The sequence below is a fragment of the Bos grunniens genome, chromosome 19 (genome assembly GCF_055505025.1).
Source record: "Bos grunniens cultivar Pamir isolate PY7600 chromosome 19, Bosgru_T2T1.0, whole genome shotgun sequence".
NCBI classification, from domain to species: Eukaryota; Metazoa; Chordata; class Mammalia; order Artiodactyla; family Bovidae; genus Bos; species Bos grunniens.
In genome coordinates this window covers 10920190-10941677 of record NC_141183.1, presented here as the reverse complement: position 1 = coordinate 10941677, position 21488 = coordinate 10920190, and the positions used below count along the sequence as shown (strand labels likewise).

Below are 21488 nucleotides of genomic sequence, written 5' to 3'. Positions count from 1 at the left end.
TAGTGAAAATAAACAAGGAATTACTGTCTGTCAGTGCTGTGGGCAAGAATACGTCCTAGATAAGAAGTCTCTTAAATCCACCTGAGGGTTTCCCTGATGGCTCAGTGGTAAAGAATCTGCATACTAATGCAGAAAACTGGGGTTTGATCCCTGATCCGGGAGGATCCCACATGGCTCAGAGCAAACTAAGCCTGTGCTCTAGAGCCCAGGAGCTGCAACTACTACAGCCCATGCTCTCACTCTGAGAAGTCAGAGAAACCCATCCACCCCACCTCCAAATGCCCACATCTTAATCCCTGGAACCTGTGACTATCCCACATTAAATGGCCAGAGGGGCTTTGCAGGTGAGAATAAGTTAAAGGTTTTGAGATGAAGGGCTACCATGGGTCAGAGAGTGGTGTAATGCAAGAGGCGGAAGAGAGTCTCAGCGGTGAGGATTCAGCTCACCGTCGCTGGATTTGGTGCCCCGAGCTATGATCTGGAGTAGCCCCTAGAAGCTCAGGAGGATGCGTAGGTGACAGCGCACCTCAGACCTGTATGCTCAGGAGACTGGATTCCGGAGAGGAAGCAGTGGCCCTGCTAACACCTGATGTTAGCCCGGTGAGACCAAGTCAGACTTCTGACCTACAGGACTGTGATAGAATAAATCTGTAGTTTTAAGCCACGGAAGATTGTGGTAATTTGTCAGTAGCAATGGAAAAACTATTTTATAACTCAGGGGGAACAAATCCAAGTAAAAAAATAGGCAAAATACCTGAACAGACACTTCACCAAAGAAAATTTATGAGTTACATAAGTCCAAGAAAAGGTGCTCACCATCTTCAGTCATTAGGAACACAAATCGGACCCATGAGATCCACTGTCACTGGAATGACTGAAATTGAAGAGACTAGACCAAGCCACAGCAAAGCTGGTAGGAGCACAGAGCGGGTCACCCACTTTGGAAAACAGTTCAATCATACACACACGCCCTCCATATGATCTGACCCTATCATGCTTGGTGTGTGCTCAAGAGAAATGAAAACATGTCCATTCACACTGGTCCACGACTGCTGACCACATCTTTATTCCTAACAGTAAAAGGCTGAAAACACTCTTAACGCTATTAAGATCTGATAAACCATGTGGCTCCTCCATACCACAGAGAACTATTTGGCAATGAAAAAGCACACATACAACACGGATGAATCTCAGAGCAGTTAGATTAATATTAGCCTCCCCCCCCCAAATAAAAAAGCTGTATGATTCCATTTATAGAAAATTCCAAAAAATGTAAACTGATTTATAGTGACCAAAAGCAGACCAGTGGTTGGGAACGGGTGTGGGTGTAGCAGCTTTAGTCCACAGAGCCCTTGGGCAGGGTTGGGGCGGGCGCGCATCTCCCACCAGGTGATCGACACCAGGCCTGGCTGGCTGTTCTCCAGTCACCTGAGAGCGGATACTGGGGTGTGAGGCGATGGGCTGTGAGGGTGCTGCTCTGAGTACACAGTGAAGCGCGAACACTGCCCAGAAATGTCCAGGGCCCATCAAGGATGGAGTCCTCCTGCATCAAGACCTTCAGGCGCATCCTTTTATTGAAAATAACTGCACTTCAGATTGAGGGTTCCCTGAGTCCTATGAACTCTGCTGAGTTGGGGGCAGCGGCCCAGAAAGCAGTCTGCAGCAGCCCCCAGTTCTGTGCTGTCATCGGGTCCCAGCAGCAGGGCCTCCCGAGGTGGGGGGCCTTGCAATGCAGGTACCACCCTGTCCAGGCACCACCTCTGCGTCATAGGCGGGCAGTGGTGGCTGGCTGTGCACACATTGCAGTGACAGGCTACAGAGGAGCAAAGCTTCCAGTAAACATTTCCAGTACAGGGCACCGCTCAGGGCATTGATCTGACTGGCATCTGGGCAGATGACTCAGCCGAGCTGCTGGCCCAGAGCCCGGGAGACAGACTTGCAAGCAGATCTGGGTGTTCAAGGACGTCAGTGCCATGTGACTCAGGGTAAGCACTTCTGACCCAAGGCCCCTACACCGCCGACAGGGTGCAAGTGCTGGGCCACTGGGAGGTCTGTGAAGGAGCAGCACACCGCTGGGCCCCGGGTTAAGACCAGCTGATGACAAACTGCTCTCCCATGGTCAGCGAGACAGGGATGGCCAGAGTCTGGGGACAAGAAATAGGAAAACTGGGTTGGCAACTGAAGTGAGGCAGACGGGAGCCTGCAGTGTGGCTGGGCAGTGGACGTGGGGCCTGGCCCAGCCCTGGGAGTCTCGCTGTATTCCCTCCCAGCACTCTTGGCAGTGGCCGCCTCAATCTGCTTTGGAAACGAGCTGCCCTTTAACCAGGGGCTGACAACGTGGACACGGGCAGAGGAAAGATGTGAAGTGTAAGGGACTAAACTTCCCACTCCCTGAAGTTCAGCTTCCTTTCTGCCCCTTGTAACACTCAAGTGTCCTCTCCATGCCGGACAGGGAGTCCCATGATGCCAGCTCAGCTGGTATTTCCCACCCCCTCACCCACCCTCAGGGATAGGCTCTCTGGGCCCAATTGTGGGCTCTCTTGCCTCTGTGTCAGGGCTGAAGGTGAAGTTGGAGACAGGAACGCTGTTGCAGAGGACCTGCTGGGGGGCTGTGGCCACCCCCAGGACGGTCACATTCCTCAGCTGCAGGCTGGCCCCCTCACTGCTCACGTGCACCAGCTTGTTTACAAAGGTGTTCTGGCCGGAGCAGAGAGATAGGACAGGAGGTGTGAGCAGATGGTCTGGGGCAGCAAGCCCCACTCGGCCAGGGTCTCTGGGCAGCACACCCCCTGCAACCCATGGGATGCTGGCACAGTGCAGGGAACTCTGGTCGAGGGACTTGGCCCATGGGCTCTTCTCCCCTTCAGTCTGGTTGACCCGGAGAGGTGGCTATCCCAGGACCCCAGGCCCAGCTACCCTCACCGAGTCAGGATAGTCACCCCAAGTTGGCCCCCAGCCTGGGTGGATGTGACTCACGTTCTTGGCCAGAAAGATGAGCTGTGTGTAGTCCCCACCATCCAGCACTCCCAGGCTCTCCCCGTCGTCCCAGAACAGCTCCCCTTGGGCCTCCCCACTGGCTGTCAGGGCCACAGCCAGGGCCATGGGCTGCTTGCGGGACTCTGTGGTCGTGAGGGCAGGGCCCTGGGAGAGGGTGGCCCACATCACTGTCCCAAGCCAGGTGGAGGCCTCCAAACCCAGGTATGAGCAATGCAAGGCTAGGACAGTGCCGTAGTGGAAGAAAGCGAGATCTGCAGGACAGTCTATGGCCAAGTAGCCTGGAGGCCCATGGAGACCACTGACCCAGGGGGACATCTCAGAGGACACAAGGCCCATGGAGGTTTGCAGACTGACTGTTTTCTGAGAAGGGCCAGTGAATCTCTAGGAGGCCCTCCCCTCTGCCTGGCCTGGGAGCAAGTCAGTGCAGGGATGTGTCCTTCCCCAGTCCAGGTCATCCTCACCCCCAGAAGAAGCATCTCTCCCTGGGGGCGGACCTCCAGCTGGACAGAGGCATGTTGGGGCCCAGCAGCCCCAGGGCTGGATGAATGGGCTCAGGGGCCCGGTCCAGATACCTGCATAGGGATGATGTGCCCGGCCCGGAGGTGGACGTTGATGGTGTCCAGCGGGGCGGACAGCGTCACCCACTGCCCCTTGCTGTGGATGACAGACATGAGGGGTGCAGGAGGTGGGAGGCTGCCAAAGGCCTCCATTGGTACCTGGAGGGGGATGTCATGTCACAAAGGGTCCTGAGCAGTGCCAAGACCCTGTGCTGTTGTTGGGAGGCAAGATCGGAGACAGTCCCACAGTGGGGACAGAGCAAGAGAGGCTGGAGCCAGGGCTCCGGTGGGGCTGCTCAGAGGATGGGAGAAGGGGCAGGAGTGTGGAAGCAGGAGAACTGGAGTCCTGGCTCAGCTTGGTGGCAAGTCACCTATCCAGCCTCAGTTTCCCCATCTAAAAAATGGGTCCTGCAAGGATTGTACAAGATGATGCTAGTGGAGCAGCTCCAGGTGAGGGCCTCATGTAGCAAGGACCCCTCCATACCAACAGTGCCAGAGGGAGGACCCCTCCACCATCTCCCCCATCCTCCCAGGCTTCAGGGCCCCAGGACTCACCGTCTGCAGGTCGTACCACGTGCCCTGGGGGAAGTAGCCAGTGACTTCAACCTTCTCAGCCTCGAGCACCGGGGTGATGAGCAGAGCCTCCCCCCACAGGAGCTGGCGGTCCACAGTCCAGGTGCTGGGGTCCTCGGGGAACCTTCAAACAGGAAAAACTGGCAGGGCGGTCTGGCAGCCTCTGAGGTCAGTGGGCTCAGGAGGCCCATGGGGAGGTTTGGAAGGGAGCTGAAGGGCCTGGGTTACACGTGGCAGGGCTGGTTCTGGCTAACTGAAGTCAAGGCAGGAGCCAAGAATAACCTCTCCTTGCCTGGTTATCCGGGCGTGACCTGTTTACATTTCCTACTTGCAAACTGTGCTTTTGCCCATGTGTTTTATTTGGTTCTTGATGTTAGTCTTACACTTGGTCTGAATTTCTGTACATTAGGGAGAGTGTCATTTTATTGACAAGTGAAAGTCATTCAGTCATGTCCAACTCTTTGCGACCCCATGGACTATACAGTCCATGAAATTCTCCACGCTGGAATACTGGAGTGGGTAGCCTTTCCCTTCTCCAGGGGATCTTCCCAACCCAGGGATCGAACCCTGGTCTGCTGCATTGCAGGCAGATTCAACTGAGCCACAAGGGTTTTCTGCTGTTCATTTGCCTTGACAATCTATGTTTAGAGCAGTTTGGTGTTTATTTTTCTGTTTATGTTCAAAGAAATATTATTTTTTTTTTTTCCTCTAAGTTAAACCTCCTTCCTTTGCTTTTTGCTTTTGATGCTTAGAAAGTCCTCTCCTGCCAGAGCAGAGGGAAACATGGACTTCTGTTTTCCTGGGGCTTTTTCTACAGTTTAATTTTTGACACTTAATTCACCTGGAATTTAAGTTTGTATGAGATGAGAGGAAAATAGATTTTTGCAAATAGCTGACTCATTACCACACTACTGAAAAATCCTTTAACCCTCTGATTCGAGGAGCCATTTTACAGGATAGTAACTTCTCAGGTATATCGAGTCCTATCTGGGGGATAGCTATTGGATTTCTTTGGTGGTCTTATTATCTTAAGCCCCAAACAGATTCAATCATAGTAGACTTACAACTTGTTTTGCCATCTGGGAGGCCTGGTCTGTACTCAGTGTTCACCATGGGATGTTCTGTTATCGAGGGCTCCCAGCCCTGAAATGGAATCCAGTGGGTGGAGACTGGGGGGTGCAGGGGGTACCTCAGTGGGGAGGGCCCAGATTTTGCCACGCCTCCTTCCTTTTGGTGCCTGGAACACCCAACGCAGAAGGGTGGCTGCCCTGGGGTCACTGGGCCTGAGGCCATTGCTCCCAACCCAGGTACTCACTCCAGGAAAAGGGGCCGGGCCACTGTCTCGCCTCTGACGTGGGCCCCGTGGAACAGTGTGTAGAGATAGGGCAGTAGCACGTAGCGCAGGGTGAAGGCCTTCCTCATGGCTTGCTGCGCCGCCTCGCTGAACCTGTACGGTTCCTGCGGCTGCAGTGGAGGGAGTGGCGGAAGCACCTGTGATCTGGGGTGGCAGTGCCCAGTCCCTTCACCCCAGGAGACCTGGCAGTTCGGGGCCAGCCAGGGCTGGCACAGAAAGCAGCGTTCCCCAGGGCACAGCCTCCCCTGCCGTCCCCGCCCTACCTGGCTGTTCAGGGCATTGTGGTTCCGCATGAAGGGGTAGAAGGCCCCCAGCTGGGTCCAACGCACACACAGCTCCTCTGAGGTGTTGCCCAGGAAGCCACAGATGTCAGCCCCCACCAGGGGCACCCCCAGCAGATTGAAAAGCAGGATTTCTGGAGGGCAGAGTCAGACAGGTCTGCAGATGCCACAGCCGGACCAGTCCAGGAGCCTGACAGACATGTCTGTTGAACTGGCGAGGGAGGAGGATCTCTCCCAAAGACCCTCCCACCCAGCCCCAACCCAATGGCTAGTGCATCCTGCACTTATGGTTTCAGCAGAACAACCAGCTGTATCTGTTCCTTAACACCTAGAGTGTGCAGGGCAAACTGGATTGGCCAGGGATGAATTGAATCCCCTCCCCTCCCCACAAAGGTTAAGTTCTAGTCCTAACCCCCAGTTGCTGGAAATGTGACCACATTTGGAAATAGGGTCACTGCAGACATAATCAGGTAGAGGACATCAGGGTGGGCACTGATCCACCATGACTCGTTTCCCTATCAGAAGAAGGAATCAGATACAGGAAACCCAGAGGGTCCCAAACAAGATGAACTCAAACAGACCTACACCAAGACACAATTTCAATGGCAAAAGTTAAAGAGGATTCAGGCCTGACCCCCACGTTGGCCCCAGGGTAAAATTCAGAGCCAGTCAGCACCCGTGGGCAGAGCCAGCAGCAGCTTTGTGAAGGAAGAATGGACTCAGCTTGGCAGGACGTCATATACAGGACGTCACATACGCATCACACGCGGAAGCAAGCCTGTGACTAGGAAAGCACTTCCAGGCTGGAGGGTTTGGCAGAGGCTCTCTTCAGCTGTGACTTCAGGGGGTCACCTCTACCCTCTCCCCAGGGCTCCTGAGCCATCCCTGGGCCTAATACGTCTGCAGCATCAGAGCTCTTGGAACAAGAATCAAAATTCTCTTTGCAAGGTGGAGCCAGGCACTGAGACAACAGGGGTGGGGGCGCCCTTTGGACTGAGCTCAGATGCAGTTTTCACACAACTCAGAATGTGGTCATCAGAAGGGATGTTCTAACAAAGCATGAATCCAAGATGGGATGCTGTAAAGAGGGGCACCACAGGTGAGCCCACTCGCACAGGTACCTGACTTGCAAGGGTGAGCCCTCTCACAGGACTTGGCGGCAGGCCCCACCCCATCGCAGCAGCATCTCTCTGAGGACCTGGCTCTGGACAAACTCCCCTGGAGGGGGCCCAGCCTCTCCTCCTTGCCCCACCTCCTGACAGGTGTGCGCACCTGGCACGGAGTAGGAAAGCTGCTCCCAGTTGCTCCACACATCCCCTGTCCAGTGGCCAGAGTATCGGCCGTGGCCGGCAAAGGTTGAGCGAGAGATCACGAAGGGACGCATCCCTCGAGCCTTCACCAGGGCCCTGGGTGGAGAGAGCTGTGCTGAGCGGGGTCACTGGGAACCCCATCACTGCCGGCAAGAGTGCAGGGCAGTGCAGCAGGGAGGGCAGGCTGGGATCAAGGAGCCGGATAGCTGAGGCCTCCGCCCGTGTCTGCCAGGCAGTCAGCCCTGCCACCCAACTACCCTCAAAATGCATGTGTCCCAGGCTGGACAAACATCCCTTGAAGCTCAAGGAAGCCAGAGGTCCTGACCAGCCCTGGCTCCCTGTCTTGTCACCATGCCCTTCCTCTGAGGCACCAGGCATGGAGCTGGAGGGCAAGAGGGGTTAGAATGGGGTTGGCAGGGGCCCTGGGGGAACCTGGGCTTCCTTCTCTCCTTCCCCAACCCTGGCCCCTCACCTGTGGGAGGCTAAGGCTTCAGTCAGGCCATACAGGTTGTGCAGGTCATAATGCGTGGACAGGAACTGGTGGCTGGAGGCACAGATGGTGGCTGCCCGGAGGGTCCCGCCAACCACCCCTGGAGAAGAGGGGGCTGTTTCCTTGGATCCTCTGCCCAGCAGGCTGGTGCCCCCCACATCCTGGAGCCCCTTGGAACCTGGGTACAGTCTCCACTTCTCCAAGGACAGGACAAGGTGGTGCCATAGCCTGACCTCTGCAGACCTAGACTTCATCTCTGCCTGTTCCTGAACCAGCTGTGCCTGGAGCACCCCCTCTGAAGGGTCTCGCCTCAGTAGCACATGCCCGGTCAGCATCACATGGCTGGGGTCTCCCCACACGAACCTCACTCCTGAGGCTTCCCTCCCATGTCCCAGGCTCCTGCTATCCATCAGCTTCTCAGAAACCAGGGCTTCAAGCCTCCCAAACCAGAGAAGGGAAATCCCTTGATTTGAGCTATTAAATCCCCAGCTGACTAGTGCTGGGAATAGGCGGGTGGAGGCAGGCAGGGATCGGGGGACAGCTCACCTGGCAGGTAGGGCGGGTTCTCCAGGCTGTTGTCCGGGCAGCCATCCACTGAGCCCCTCACGAAATTGGATGGCTCGTTCATATCCTGCGAGAAAGGACCAGGGGGTGGACATCCTACGTGGTGCAGGGTGTGGGGCTGGTCCCCAAGGCCACAGGACACCCAGGGGCAGGGCCACACTCACGATCCACATGCCATCGAAGGGCACTTGGGCATGGAACTCGGTCACCATGTCCTGCCACCAGTCAAGAGCTTCGGGGTTGGTGAAGTCGGGGAAGGCAGTAAGTCCGGGCCACACCTGGACAAGAGGTCAGAGGGCAGACGAGGCCACTGGAGCCTGCACAGAGGCCCTGGGCAAACCAGCTGCGGGAAGGGCTGCAGCCTCACTCATCTCCCCTGGGTGTGGGTGAACTGCAAGGGGGAGGAGCATGGGGAAAGGCCCCGGAAGCCACACTCCTGGGGGCCTTCCTCCTGGTCCTGGGCTTGCCCTCGGGAAGAAGCAGGGACTCTTCTGGATGCACCCCTGCACCCCCCACCACTCTGCCCCAGGAAGCCCCTGGGGACCCAGAGCACGTAGAGGACTCTGAGGTCTCTCTGAGGAGCTTTGGAGCTTGTGTCTGAACTGCCTGCAAACAAGGGCCCCTGACACAAGGATTCTAGGTGCCCTGCCTTGTCAGAAGCCACTATAACCCCCAGCTGTGAACCCCGCCTTCAGTACCACTGGCTGGAGACCACTCTTTCTCCCCCTTGCCCCCCAGGCCCCACTGTACCTGCCCAATCAGTGGCTGCCCAGTCTCATTGGTGATGAAGACCCCCCGCCTCAGACCCTCGTCGTAGGGTCGGTAGGTCCCAGCAGGGCCTGAGCTGCTGATGGCAGGATCCTGGAGAGAGAAACCAGTCAGGATGAGAAGGAAATGCCTGAAACCTTGGCCCCATCGCTGGGAAAATGCTGTCCCTAAATGTTAGCAAGGCAGAAATGGATGCGGCTTCACGCAAGTCAACACGCTGTGCGTGGAGGTGCACACGTGACCCGCCCCGGCTGGCCAAACAGGGAGCGCCTGGATGCAAGTTACTTTTGCTTGAGGGGCCCAGAATTTCACAAATGCTCTACAGTGACCATTTATTTCATTTAGAAATAAAAATAAATGGTCTGGGAGTTTGAACCCCTTGAAAGATTGAAATCATGGCAGGTCCAGAAGCTGATGCCCAGTTCCATTTCACTGGTATCAAAAAATATTTCAACTCTTACACTCTCACAGGGAGAATGAATTGTGTGCTGGCCACATACGGAAGTATTGCTTTGATAGTCTTATACTTCAAGTTAAGGTCTAAAAAAACTCCAGCAGTGAAAGCAACATAAACAGATTCTGAACTGTACATTATCTGTTAAGTTCCCATGCCTGAAGAAGCTAATGTCAACTCATCATGTGATACTCAATTTGTACAATAAATTATGAACCTAGAAAAAAAAATAAATAAATGGTCTGCACCTGCCCTCCTTACTCTGAGTGAGTGGCCCTGGACACTGTTCCCTTCAGAGGGGCCTTGAGGATGGAAATGACCATCAGTCCAATTCCAAATGGATCTCCTCTTCTGAAGGGCATCCACAATGGCAACCACTTGATTGTCTCCCCATCCCCACCTCCTCCTCTGGGCACCACCCCCTCACAAGCTATACCAGCCCGAACCACACCCCTCTGGCTGCGGGGACTGGCCTAGGGAAGTGCATCTTCGTGCTGAACCACTCAGAGCCTGCCCTGCTCCCCACAAGGCAGAGCTGACCACTGGAAAGAAAAGCAGGGGTCTCATGGAGCGTTGCAGCTGCTCTGGCATACAGCTCCACCTGGCCTGCCCACAGCTGAGTGGTGTGAGCCGAGGAATGCCCTCACCACTTGCTTTCAGAGGTTCAAGCAACTTACAGCTGCAAGGATCCTAAGCAAAGACATTTCCAGGGACATCACTGGGTGGCAAAGGCCAAGCCTATAAATCTGACATTCCCTCAATACCAAAGACCCTCAGAAACGTCCTCCATGCCCACGGCAGGTCAACGATACCACTGAGTTGGCGCCACCGGACACTCAGACCCTTGGCTTCCAAAAGAGCCCGCTCCGCGTGGCACAGGACACAAGGGGCACTCACCACAATCATGATGTACCGCCGACCGCCCCGGTGGAGCTCCTGCACCATGGCCGGGAAGTCCCCGAAGTGGTCCTTGTTGAAAGTGAAGTCCCGTCTGGCATCCATGTAGTCGAGGTCATTCCACTGGACGTCCTGCAGCCACGGCACAGGGCGGTCGGGGCCCAGGCTCTCCACCCCCGCCCCCCAACGGGCCCCAGGCCCCTCCCCAGCACTCACCAGGGGGAAGTAGGCCCTGGTCATGTTCTCCACGACCTGGCGGGTGATGGCAGAGGTGGAGTAGCCCCAGCGGCACAGGTGGAAGCCCAGGCCCCAATACGGCGGCATGAACGGGTAGCCTGGGGGCCAAGGTGACCGTGAGTGGGCAGGAGGGGCTGGGGAGGGAGCAGCCGGGGCTGGGGCGAGGCCTACCCACGACGTCCAGGTACTGCTGCACCACGCTCTTGGGCTCCGGGCCCAGGAAGATGTACACGTCCAGGATCCCGCCTGTCGACCTCCAGCTGAGGGCTGGGCTGGGCTGCAGGACCACATCTGGAGGAAGCAGCCTTGGGGCTCAGGGACAAATACTCACCCCCCTTCCCCAGGGCCTTCAGCGCTGCACCAATGGGCCAAACACCTGCTGGACAGGTCCTCCCGCAGGGAGCCGGGGGACCCAGGACAGTCACTCTGAGCCCAGCTCACTGAGAGACTTGGAGCAGGACAGGAAGGTCCTGAGCAGCCTGAGGCCCCCCTTTTTGGCCTTAGTCCCCCTCCTCACATCAGAGGTCTCACCTTAGGGGCACCGAAGGATAGAGCTGGCAGAGGCCATGGCCCACTGCTCATTTCTCGGAGAATGTACAAGGCCCAATCCTCTGCCCTCTCCTCTGAGACTGCAGCCTGTCAGGCAGGTACAGAGAGCCCCAGCGCCCTCAAGGTAGGAGGGGGTGTAGCTGCACCAGGGAAACCCTGGCTGGGGGCTTAGAAGCAGAACTGGCCAGAAGATGTGGAGGGCCCCAGTGCCCCGTGCTTACCCATGGCATTGCTGTTCAGCAGGAAGACCCCGTGAGCCAACCCGCCATCCTCCAGGACCAGGTAGAAAGGGTGAGATCCATACAGGTTCACGTTGGGCTGGGACATGGCAGACACCCCACTTTACGTCCTGGCCCATGAGGCCCCTCTGATCCCAGACCCCCTTCTGCCACCCTTTTACCTCAGGGGCGATGTCCCGGTTCCAGAGGGTGATCTTGGTCCAGTTGGTGCTGAGCATCAGGGACCCAAGGTGTTCAGCAAGGCCTGTGATGTGCTGGGATGGCAGGGAGGTGGACAGCTGCAGAAACTGGTCCGCAAAGAACAGGGGGGCCACCGTGGTGTTCAGCCTGCCAGAAGAGTCCAGGTGGCCTCACATGAGAAGCTGACAGCTCCGTGAGCCCTGACCACAAGCGGCTGCTGCCCAAAACCCTTCCAGTCCTGGGAGTTGTGGCTCTGAGTACCACCTCCCCAGGAGGGCCAAACTGCTCCCAGACTTCATGGAGCTGCCCAGCCAGAGGCAGTTAGGGCACTCCGAGGTTCCACAGGGTCAAGAGAAAGGATGAGACAAGTTAATAACCGCAGTGTCTGGTAAAATGATATGTGCTGTGTGCTGTCCTCAGTCACTCAGTTGTGTCTGACTCTGTGACCCCGTGGACTGTAGCCCGCCAGGCTCCTCTGTCCATGGGGATTTTCCAGGCAAGGATACTGGAGTGGGTTGCCATGTCCTCCTCCAGGGGATTTTCCCGACCCAGGGATCAAACCCAGGTTTCCCACATTGCAGGCAGATTCTTTACTGGCTGAGCTACTAGGGAAGCCCATATTGATATGTACTATGTGCTAAACAAATAAATAATAAAGCAGAGTAGGGGGTATTGCCTGGAGTGGGGCTGCTCCTTTAGACTGGACAGGGTTTCTCAGCCGAGGCACTGCTGACGTTTGGGCCAATCCCTCTGTGTTCTGGGCCGTCCTGGTGCCGTGGGGAACTGGATGGAATCCCTGCTTCCCCGCCTTGGTGGTGACAATGTCTCCAGCTGTTGCCAAGTGTCCCCCGGGGAAAATCACTCCCAATGGGCCTCCCTGGGGTGGACAGTGTGAGTGGGGGGGGACTTTGAGAAGGGGCCTTTGAAGGCTTGGGTGCAGGGAACAGTGAGCACCAGGGCTCCCGGGGGCCACGAACAGCAAGGAGGCCAGAGCAGGAGGGTGGACCACAACAGGGTCAGGGACAATGCTCTCCAGCTCCCCGACCCTCCCACCCAGATTGGGGTGGGGGGCACAGAGGCTAGGCACTCACAGCACCCGTCCGTCCAGCTTCCGCCGCACGACCACCCCAAAGGGCTCCTCCAAGAACTCCACGCTGTAGAGTGTGAACGGCGCCTGGCTATAGACACGCGGGGTCTCCAAGGGCACTTCATAGCGTCTGTTGGCAGGATCTTTGATCTAAAGGACAAGAATAGTGTCATGAGGCCCTTGGTGGCTGGCCGCCCCTAACAGCTGTCTACTCCATCCTTCACCCTCCAGAGGAGGGAGGAGTCAGTTCAAGTCCCAGGGCGGCCGCACAGAGCCTGGAGGTGTGGACAGACTAGTCCACATCCCTGAACCTCAGTTTCCTATAGAGCCAGGAGAGCACCTCCTGTGGGCTGCCAGGTAAAATACAGAACACCAGGAAATCTGGGTTTCTGACACACAATTGTTTTTAGTATTAATATGTCCCAGATATTCTATGGGACTTACTTATGCTATAAAAAAAAAAAAAAAAAGACTAATTCCTTAGTTATCTGAAATTCAAAATTGTATTTTTATTTCCCGAATCTGGCAACGGTTTTTGGCCTGGCATTCCTAGTCACAGGGTGAATGAGAAAACCTTATTAGATCACCCAACCATTGTCTGGGTACACAGTCATCGCTCAGTAATTCACGGCTGTTGTTAATTACTTTGTTAAAATAACTGGGTATTACTGAACTGCGTGCTGCAGGCTCTCTCACCTTTGTGTCTGGACATTCATTCAGTTGACAAGTTTTTACCAAGCGCCTGCTATATGCCAGACACTGTCCCAGCGGCTGGGAATAAATCGAACAAGAGGCCCTGCCCTCAGTGGCTGGGATCCCACCTCCCACTGCCTGGAATGTCCCCCTTCCTGCCTCCTGCTTTAGGTCCCAGCTGGGACGTCACTTCCTGGGGGGGAACCTAACCTGTCACCACCTCACTTTAAGCCCTCCCCTCTAGAACACTCCTAGAGCCTCCCAGTCACTGTCTTAGTGACCCACTATCCCCTGAATGTAGATGCCAGGTCTGCTCACACCCAGACTCTGGGTGAGGGTACAGTACACATCTATGCATAAATAAACACCCCATAGAGTCCGTCTTCAGGCTTCCCTGGTGGCTCAGATGGTAAAGAATCCACCTGCAATGCAGGAAACCTGGCTTCAGTCCCTGGGTTGGAAGATCCCCTGGAGGAGTGCATGGCAACCCACTCAAGTATTCTTGCCTGGAGAATCCCCATGGACAGACGAGCCTGGCGGGCTACAGTCCATAGGGTCTCAAAGAGTTGGATGTGACTGAGCCACTAAGCACAGCAGAATCCATCTTCATCCACTGTCCACACACTCTCTCTGCCCCTGCCCAGCCCCTGGCCCCCATCCTGCCCACCGTGAAGTGGAGTCGGCTCTCGGTCTCCATCAACATGTCCAGCCTCAAGGTCATGATGTCCTTGGGGAAGAAGGTCGGGACGGCACGGGTCAGGGTGGCTGTGTACCCTGTCTCAGTGGTGGTCAGGTTCTCCAGCCTGTAACTGGGGTAGCTGGGAGGGAAGAAGCACCAGGGCTGCCCCATCTGGGCATCCGGAGGCCACTCTGCAGGCATGTAGCAGCAGCCACGGGCCTCACACTGCTGCGGGGTGATGCCCTTGTCTGGGGCGCAGTCGAAGCGGCTGTTGGGGGGCAGGTCGCACTGTGTAGGTGCTGTCCTGGGGCTGCCACGGCATTCTGGGCTGCTGGCTCCTGGCTGGCAAGCTTGGTGAATCTCGTCTTGGGAGAAGCCTCGTAGTTCTCGGGGGACCACCTCCAAGTCATGAAGCAGGATGTGCCCCAGGAGTGCCAAGGAGAGGAGGGTGCAGACCCCCAGCAGGGGGCGGGAGCATGGTGGCCACCTCATCATGGGTGGACAGTGGATCTAGGAAGTAGGCAGACAGAACAACCAGGCTCAACAGGACAACAGGAGGGAATGCCCAGGACCTCAGGGGACTCTCAAAGCAGCTTCCAGACTTGAACTTGGGGCTGGCCCAACAGCGCCCAGGGCAGAAGTGAGTGAGGGCAGACCTGGGGCAGGGAGGAAAAAGGGAAAGGAGAGAAAAGTCCCAAACAGGGAGTTGCAGAATTCTGCGCATTGTGAAGTCTTCTAATATGTCACAAATTAATGCATCTAGAATGTCTGTCCAAATGACTTAATGATTAACAAAGACGAAATAACAAAATGACTTAACAAAGACCCACGTGACAGATCAAGCGGAACAAGTTCCCACAGTAGATGGAGTAAGTCCCACTCTTGTATGAGGATTGTGGCTGAGGTGATTAGGTCTTGGCCAATGGGGCGGAAGTGCGCCCTCTCTCTGTCCCTCTCTGCTGACCTGGATGTGGATACAGTCTCTGAGGGGTCTTGGGCACCACAACCCAGGGCAACACTCAGGGACGGCCAAGCACAGGAGAGAGGCCTGGCCCCCAGGACTTGGCAAGAGGAGCCCCTCCTGGCCCCTGCTGTCAGGTGTGCGAGAAACCTGCCCATGTGGGGTCTGGTTGTGGGTCTCTGCCATAGCCACTGCACTGGAGCCTCGCTCTGGTGACTCTGGTGCTAAGACTGTTATCACCTGCATCTTGCTTATCTTTATGTAAGGAACATTGTTTGTCCAGCTCCTCTGAGGATCAGTAGCCATGGATATGGGACTAAATATGCAAGGATTTTACTCAGAGAATCCTTTTTATCTGCTTGAGACAAAATGGGGAGGTTGGCAGAGAGGCTGCCACATGTACCACCCACATGTACCCACCCTTTTGACCCCACAGGAGAGTGGTGGCTCCCAGAGCCCCAGACTGTTATGCAGGTTAAAGAAGGTTGGGCAAGGCCATGGTGCTGGGAGTCCTCAAGCCAAAGCTGGTCCTTAGAGGGGTCCAGGTCTCCCAGAAGAAGCCTGCCCTAGTGTTAAGGGCCAGGAGGTGGCCCCTTGCAGAAGATAGCAGTGATGATTTCAGGGCACAGGAGCTGAACCTCTGTCAGCAAAGCTCCTTGTGGCAGGAGGTCTGTAAGCTGCTTTCTCACGGCCTCTGGAAACATGCAGATACTGGTGGGGGTGGGAAGAAGTCACCCACCGTAGAAGTGCACCCACGTCATTGAGAGTCTGAGCCTGTCCCAAACACAGACCAGTCAGTCACCTGGAACATTCTGGCCACCATACTTCACCAGTATGTTAGGTGTAAGAGCAAACACTTTCGACACCAAAAGTGTGGGGCTTTGTCACACTCAAGTCAATTCAATTCTGACAAGAACTACTGGATTAGCAAAGACCCTACAGGTTGAGGGCTCAGTCCCATGAACTTCCCCCACCTCAGACGCTAACTGCAAGTTCCAGACTGTCACTTCTGACCACGTGGCTATCAATTTCCAGGGTTCACACAACACCCCTCACCTCAGGTTCCATACCTGGCTAGAACAACTCAGAACAACTCACAGAACTCAGGAAAGTACTTGTTTATTATAAAAGATACAACCTAGGAATACCCAGAGGGCGGTATGGAGAAGGGGTGCTCAGCTTCTATGCCCTCTCTGGGCTGGCCACCCTCTGAGCAACAAAATGTGTTCACCAGCTTGGAAGTTCTCTAAACCCCAACTAGTTTAGGGTTTTATTATGTAGGCACGAAACGATGAGATCACTGACCACTGGTAATTAACTTAATCACCAGCCTCCTGAGGCCAGGTGAAAGTTCCCACCCTGGAATCCTGCCTTGGTCCTTCTGGGGACTAGCTCCCATTCTGAAGCTGTTTACAAGCCCCCAGTCATCTCATTAGCATGAAACAGACATTCTTATCACCACCAAGATTCTAGGGTTTTTAGGAGTTGTGTGTCAGGAACTGGAGACAAAGACGGGATAAATATAAATTTTTTATACCACACAGTGTACCAGCTCCACTTGACTCTGCCAGACACATCTGTGATGGTGATTATTCAGAAACTTGGGGAATTCAGAGTGGAAGGTCTTGGCCCTTCCCACCCAGGCTTCAGAAGTTGAAGAGGTGGCCAGTGGCACAGTCAGGGCAGCACCCCATCCCTTCCCTGTTTCCATTTTACAGACAGGGAAGACAGCCTAGAAGAGGGAAGAGATCCTACAATGGGGAAGGGCCACACTCATGGTGCTCGACAATTTAGAGAGAAAAATGGGGAAGGACTGACGGTCAGTAGGTTAAGTGGCGCCCCGGAGGGACTGTCGCCTCGTTTTCTGGGCTATGACTTTGAACCATTGCTCCCCAGGCCACAGTGGTGGTACGGACAAGCTTGGTTCAGAGCCCAGCTCCACCACCGGCAGAGGCAGCTGAAGGATTTTAAACCTCCCGTGCCTCAGCTTCCTCCCTGTGAACGTGGGCAAGGACAGCCTTCCTCGCCCAGCTCGGGGGCAGTGAGTGGGTACCGTGGAGCTTCCGGGGTCCCCATGTTACCGAGATCACTGTCGTCACTGCTGACCGCTGGCGCGCGGCCCTGGCACGATGACCTCAACTTCTCCAAAAGGAAAGCACTGACAACCAACCCTTCTATCGATCGACCCCTCCCTTCTCGGGCTTGAAGACTTGCTGGATCCGCCAAGCCACCAGTCTGTGGGGTTGCCGCGGACCGCCCCGGCCCCGCCACTCGCTGAGACCACCCGAAGCCCCAATCCAGCTGTCGGGCCGGCTCACCTCCGCGCACGCGCGCCAGCCGCAGCGGCCACCTCGGGATCCAGCGCCCGCGGCGCAGTGGCGGCGAGTCACGTGACAGTTCCTTGCGCAGGCGCCCTTGATGAGTGCTCATCCCCGGTCGTGCGCCCTCTGGTCGTGGGGCGTGCAGGGGCATCCTCGCCCTGTTGGCCTCGGCGCCCCTGGAAAGTGGGAGGGGCCCAGTGGCCATGCACACTGCAGGAGAGAGGGCTCTGGGGAGAGGTCTGGCCTCACCTTTTGCGATCCGGGGAGGGTGCGACGCCCCCGAGTGAGCGAGCTCTCCGCGTTCTAGAGCCCACCAGGCCACTCCAGAGGCCTGACTGTGCGAGTTTATCACCCAGAGGCCGAAAATGTGGAAGCAACTTAAACTTCTTCTGAAAGGAAAATGTCATAACCCATAAAACCGACTGTCATGAAAATGTTCAATGACACGGTACTTTTCGTACAGTGAGAAAAAGCTGTTAGGAGGAGCAAGCTTGTACTGCAAGAAGCTAACACAACATTGTAAAGCAACCATGAGCTAAGTTGCTTCAGTGGTGTCTGATTCCTTGCAACCCCATGGCCCGAGACCACTGGGCTCTTTTGTCCCTGGGATTCTCCAGGCAAGAATACTGGAGTGGGTTTCCACGCCCTGTTCTAGGGCATCTTCCTGACCCAGATATCAAACCTGCATCTCTTCCATCTGCATTGGCAGGCAAGTTCTTTACCGCTAGTACCACCTGAAGTGAAAGTGAAAGTCGCTCAGTCATGTCCCACTCTTTGCAACCCCATGGACTATACAGTTCATGGAATTCTCCAGGCTAGAATACTGGAATGGGTAGCCTTTTCCTTCTCCAGAGGATCTTCCCAACCGAGGGATCCAACCCAGTTCTCCTGCATTGCAGGCGATTCTTTACCAGCTGAGCCACAAGGAAAGCCAAAAAATACTGGAGTGGGTAACCTATCCCTTCTCCAGGGGATCTTCCTGACCCAGGAATCCAATCCAGTGCAGGTCTCCTGCATTGCAGGCAGATTCTTTACCAACTGAGCTGTCAGGGAAACCAGCACTGCCTGGGAAGCCCAAAGCAACTATACTCCAATGGAAATTAATAATAAAAGAGGAGCAAAATTTTCAAGTGAAAAGTTGGATCCTGTGACCCTGTCAGGTGGAACCAGGCACAGAAAGCCCCACACAGCAGTGTCAGAGTGTGATTGAGGGCTTCCCTGCTTCTTTGTGGGGTTTGTGTAGAATAAATACACTTTTTCTCGCACATTCAGAAAAAAAATTTTATTTTCCTCCTGAAACATTTAAAATTATCTTATAGAAAATTTTCCCTTTAAACTGCAGGGAAGGCATAGGTACCAGGTGCTTGGGAGTCAGAGTGTAGGGGGAGGCGCCCTGGGTGGACGAGGACTCTGGAGAAGTGGGTAGACAAAGGGAGGTCTGTGGTCACACACCTGTGTGATCTCACCTCAGGCTTTAGGCCTCCAGACGCAGCCAGGGATTCACATCCCCCTGGACTTGCTCCCATAAGTTGGGAATCTGGATTTAACCCATGCTGGAGGTGGGGGCAGGAGCAGAGGCCTGTATTTCCAGTTTTACTAGGAGAAGTTAGCCCAACGTGGGCATGCAGGTTTGTGTTCACTGACACTGCCTTTGCAAGTGGAAGACTCACCAAAATGGAACCACAAACGCAGGGATTTCCTACAAAAAATTCCTACAATGCCACCCTGTCTCTCTTAAATGGTGTCATTCTCTGAGGGTAGGAAGATTCCAGTTCTGATGACACACAAGACTGGTCTCCTCCTTGTGGGGGTTGGGGATTGGGGCTCTCTAGGACCCGGATGACTCCAGCCTTTTGTCGATGGACTGGCTGACCTTGAGCAGGGCCTCTTGGAACTGGGGGTACTCTTCCTTCACGTGGTGGAGGATGGTGCCGATGCTGACCAGCCTGTCGTGCAGACGCTTGAGCTCCATCAGCAGTGACTGCTTATTGCGGAGCATGAAGACGTACCGCCCGTCCTTCACGGCCTGCAGGTACTTGAGGCGCGTCTGCAGGGCCACGAGCTCAGAAAGATTCTTGGGAGGGACAAGAGACCCCATGTCAGGCTATGCGTGTTCAAAAGAGGACACCTGCTGGCCTGGCACGAACTCCGACTCAAGGATGCGCCAGTGGAGAGCTTGGCAGATCCAGGGGAAGGGGCTGATGGACCCGCCCTCACCCACAGTCCAACCTGCCAGGTGCCCACCACACCCATCTCAGTTGATCGGGCCCAAACACTGCAGCCCTGAGTGACCCTTGCCTTCTGCTCACACCATATTGAATCCAGCAGAAAATCCCAGTGGGGCAGCTTTGAAATGACACACGGAGTCTGATGGCTTCTCACTAGCCTGAGGCTACCCTGGTCCATGCATCCTTCTTAAGAACTATGATGGCCTAAGACAGGTCCTGTGTCCACTCTTGGCCCTCACTTTCCACACTCATCATGAGAACCAAATGACTGCAGTGATCCCAAGCCACTCCTCCCCACCCCATCCCTGAGGGAGCAGCCCATGGTCACGGTGCTGCCCCCTCCAAGCCTTGCAAGCCTGGGGCCTTGGGCAGCCTCCACTCCTGGTGTACCTGGGGGTGCTCAATCCCTTGCCTCCCCTTCAAACTTTGACTCAAATGTCACTTTCCCTGTGTGGCCATCTCAGACCACCCTCCTTCCTAGTGCTGACCCCATCCACCCGACACCCCTTCTGTGCTTCCTGTTTCTCCAGAGTTATCTGTCACCATCAGAAATGAGGTATCATTGTGCTTATTAGTTTGATTATCTGTCCTCCAACCCTCAGAAGGTGACCTCAGGGAGGGCAGGGGTTTTCACCTTTTCTGTTCACTCTACCCCTGGCACCCAGGACAGTGCTGGCCCGTGGAGCCTTCATGAGCAATGTGAGGTGGACGACAGCAGTAGATTGCTATGATCAGCCTGGGCTTAGCTGGGCCAGAGCAGGCCTTGTTGCTGGGTTCCTGTGGCCCTGGGGCTTGCCTACCTGTCGCTTGAGGGTCGCCAGCCGGTCCAGCTCAACTTCAAGCTCGTCGGCCTCAACCTGCATCCTTGACAACTGCTCCTGTTTCTCCAGGAGGGAGTCACTCATGGATTTTTGAGATTCTTCCAGTTCCAGGATGGTTTGGGTGCACTCCTCGGTGGCCTGGGGCGGCGGCGGGGGGGGGCAGTGATGAGACAGGAGCATCCTGGGACCCTGCCCCCAGTTATTCAGCGGGCAGAGAAGAGTCAGGCAGGGAAGACCCCCAGGACCCTCTATGCACACAATCTGGGAGGATTCCAAAGCTGGGGTGTAGGAGAGTGCCTCAGGTGGGGAGGCCAGCGAGGGAGCCATGGCCGGACCCTCTGTGGCAGTAGGGGGAGGATTCTGTTGCCAACCTGGGCAGAGGAGGCCCCTGGGGAGCAAGGAGGGGTGGAGAGGGGTGGATAAAAGAAAGTCCAGGAGTGGCCAACATGGCAGAGAAATGCACAAACCAGGACCAGAAAAGGCCCCTCTGCACCTCCAGGAACGTTCAAATAAGCAGTTGGATCAAATCCATCATTTTCAGCTACTCTTTCCTCATGCGGGACTCCCCTGACCAGGGCTATTCCAACATTCTCCACCTGGTCCTCTGGGTGACACCACGAGGTGAGGACCCATTTCACAGGTCAGTAAGCCAAGGTACAGAGAGGTTGGACAATATGCATGAGCCACAAGTAGAAGAGCAGGGCTAGGACCCACGGTGGGGCTCCAAGGCCACGTTCTGTCTTGGACAACCCTTGCCTCTCTGGGAGGGGTCACTGCCCCGTCTCCACTGACAGATGAGGAACTGTGGGGATGGAAGATTTCTCGCCCACTGAGACCACATAGCCGGCCAGTGGGGGCCGAGGGAAATCTGAGCTCAGATCCCTGCCTGGTGACGGCGAAAGGAGGCGGCACAGGGGCCATAGCTGGTCCCCTCCCTGGGCAGGCACACACCGAATGGTTGGTCAATGTGGCCAGGTGGACGGGGACACGGGCTCGAGTGGGTGCCCTCCACGTTCCCATCAGCCCATCCCCAGCACCCACTGGGCATCAGTGACACAGGGGCTCACACTCTTCACCAACACTCCGTGTTTCCCTGACGCCGTTTCTGTTAGAAGAGGGGGCAAAAACGGGGCCGCTTCCAGTCCTGAGCTGCACCTGCCTCATGGCTCTTCTGTTAAACCCAAGACAAACTCCCAAGCAAAGGCCTGATCAGAGCAGGGCGTTAGGGACACCCAGGAAGCACCTGTG

The 21488-nt window shown here is 55.7% G+C and overlaps 3 protein-coding genes across 15 annotated transcripts in view; 1 reads left to right on the top strand and 2 right to left on the bottom strand.

The window, feature by feature from the left end:
- Positions 1–1042: 1042 nt before the first annotated feature.
- GAA (alpha glucosidase) lies at positions 1043–17260 on the bottom strand. Of its 13 annotated transcripts, none has more exons than XR_015147297.1 (21): positions 16408–16687; positions 13898–14419; positions 12542–12687; positions 11432–11597; positions 11253–11349; positions 10654–10773; positions 10462–10580; positions 10246–10377; positions 8877–8987; positions 8291–8404; positions 8109–8193; positions 7545–7662; positions 7035–7168; positions 5745–5896; positions 5443–5625; positions 5192–5270; positions 4110–4251; positions 3570–3713; positions 2977–3141; positions 2545–2697; positions 1043–2144 (listed from the first exon to the last, which is right to left on the bottom strand). XR_015147297.1 is itself a non-coding variant. In XM_086356490.1 (20 exons), the coding sequence occupies exons 2-20, from the start codon at positions 14402–14404 to the stop codon at positions 2085–2087; spliced, it is 2814 nt and encodes a 937-aa protein (XP_086212616.1). In that variant the 5' UTR covers positions 14405–14419; positions 16952–17260; the 3' UTR covers positions 1043–2084. The 13 variants fall into 13 exon arrangements, 5 of the variants coding, with proteins under 5 accessions (XP_086212616.1, XP_086212617.1, XP_086212615.1 ...); XR_015147302.1 differs by having other exon boundaries at positions 5443–5591; positions 5745–5952; positions 16408–16685; XR_015147299.1 differs by having other exon boundaries at positions 5443–5591; positions 16408–16682.
- Positions 9259–9586, top strand: LOC147351204 (ATP synthase F(0) complex subunit k, mitochondrial). Its single transcript, XM_086356502.1, has one exon. The coding sequence runs from the start codon at positions 9290–9292 to the stop codon at positions 9464–9466; it is 177 nt and encodes a 58-aa protein (XP_086212628.1). The 5' UTR covers positions 9259–9289; the 3' UTR covers positions 9467–9586.
- A 1198-nt stretch (positions 17261–18458) lies between the features above and the next one.
- Positions 18459–21488, bottom strand: part of CCDC40 (coiled-coil domain 40 molecular ruler complex subunit) — a 43027-nt gene continuing 39997 nt past the window's right edge. The window contains exons 19-20 of the mRNA XM_086356486.1: positions 20220–20378; positions 18459–19265 (exon numbers count right to left, since the gene is read on the bottom strand). Coding sequence (XP_086212612.1) covers positions 19020–19265; positions 20220–20378 — 405 coding nt within the window. The 3' untranslated portion in view covers positions 18459–19019. The remainder of the gene's footprint in view (positions 19266–20219; positions 20379–21488) is intronic.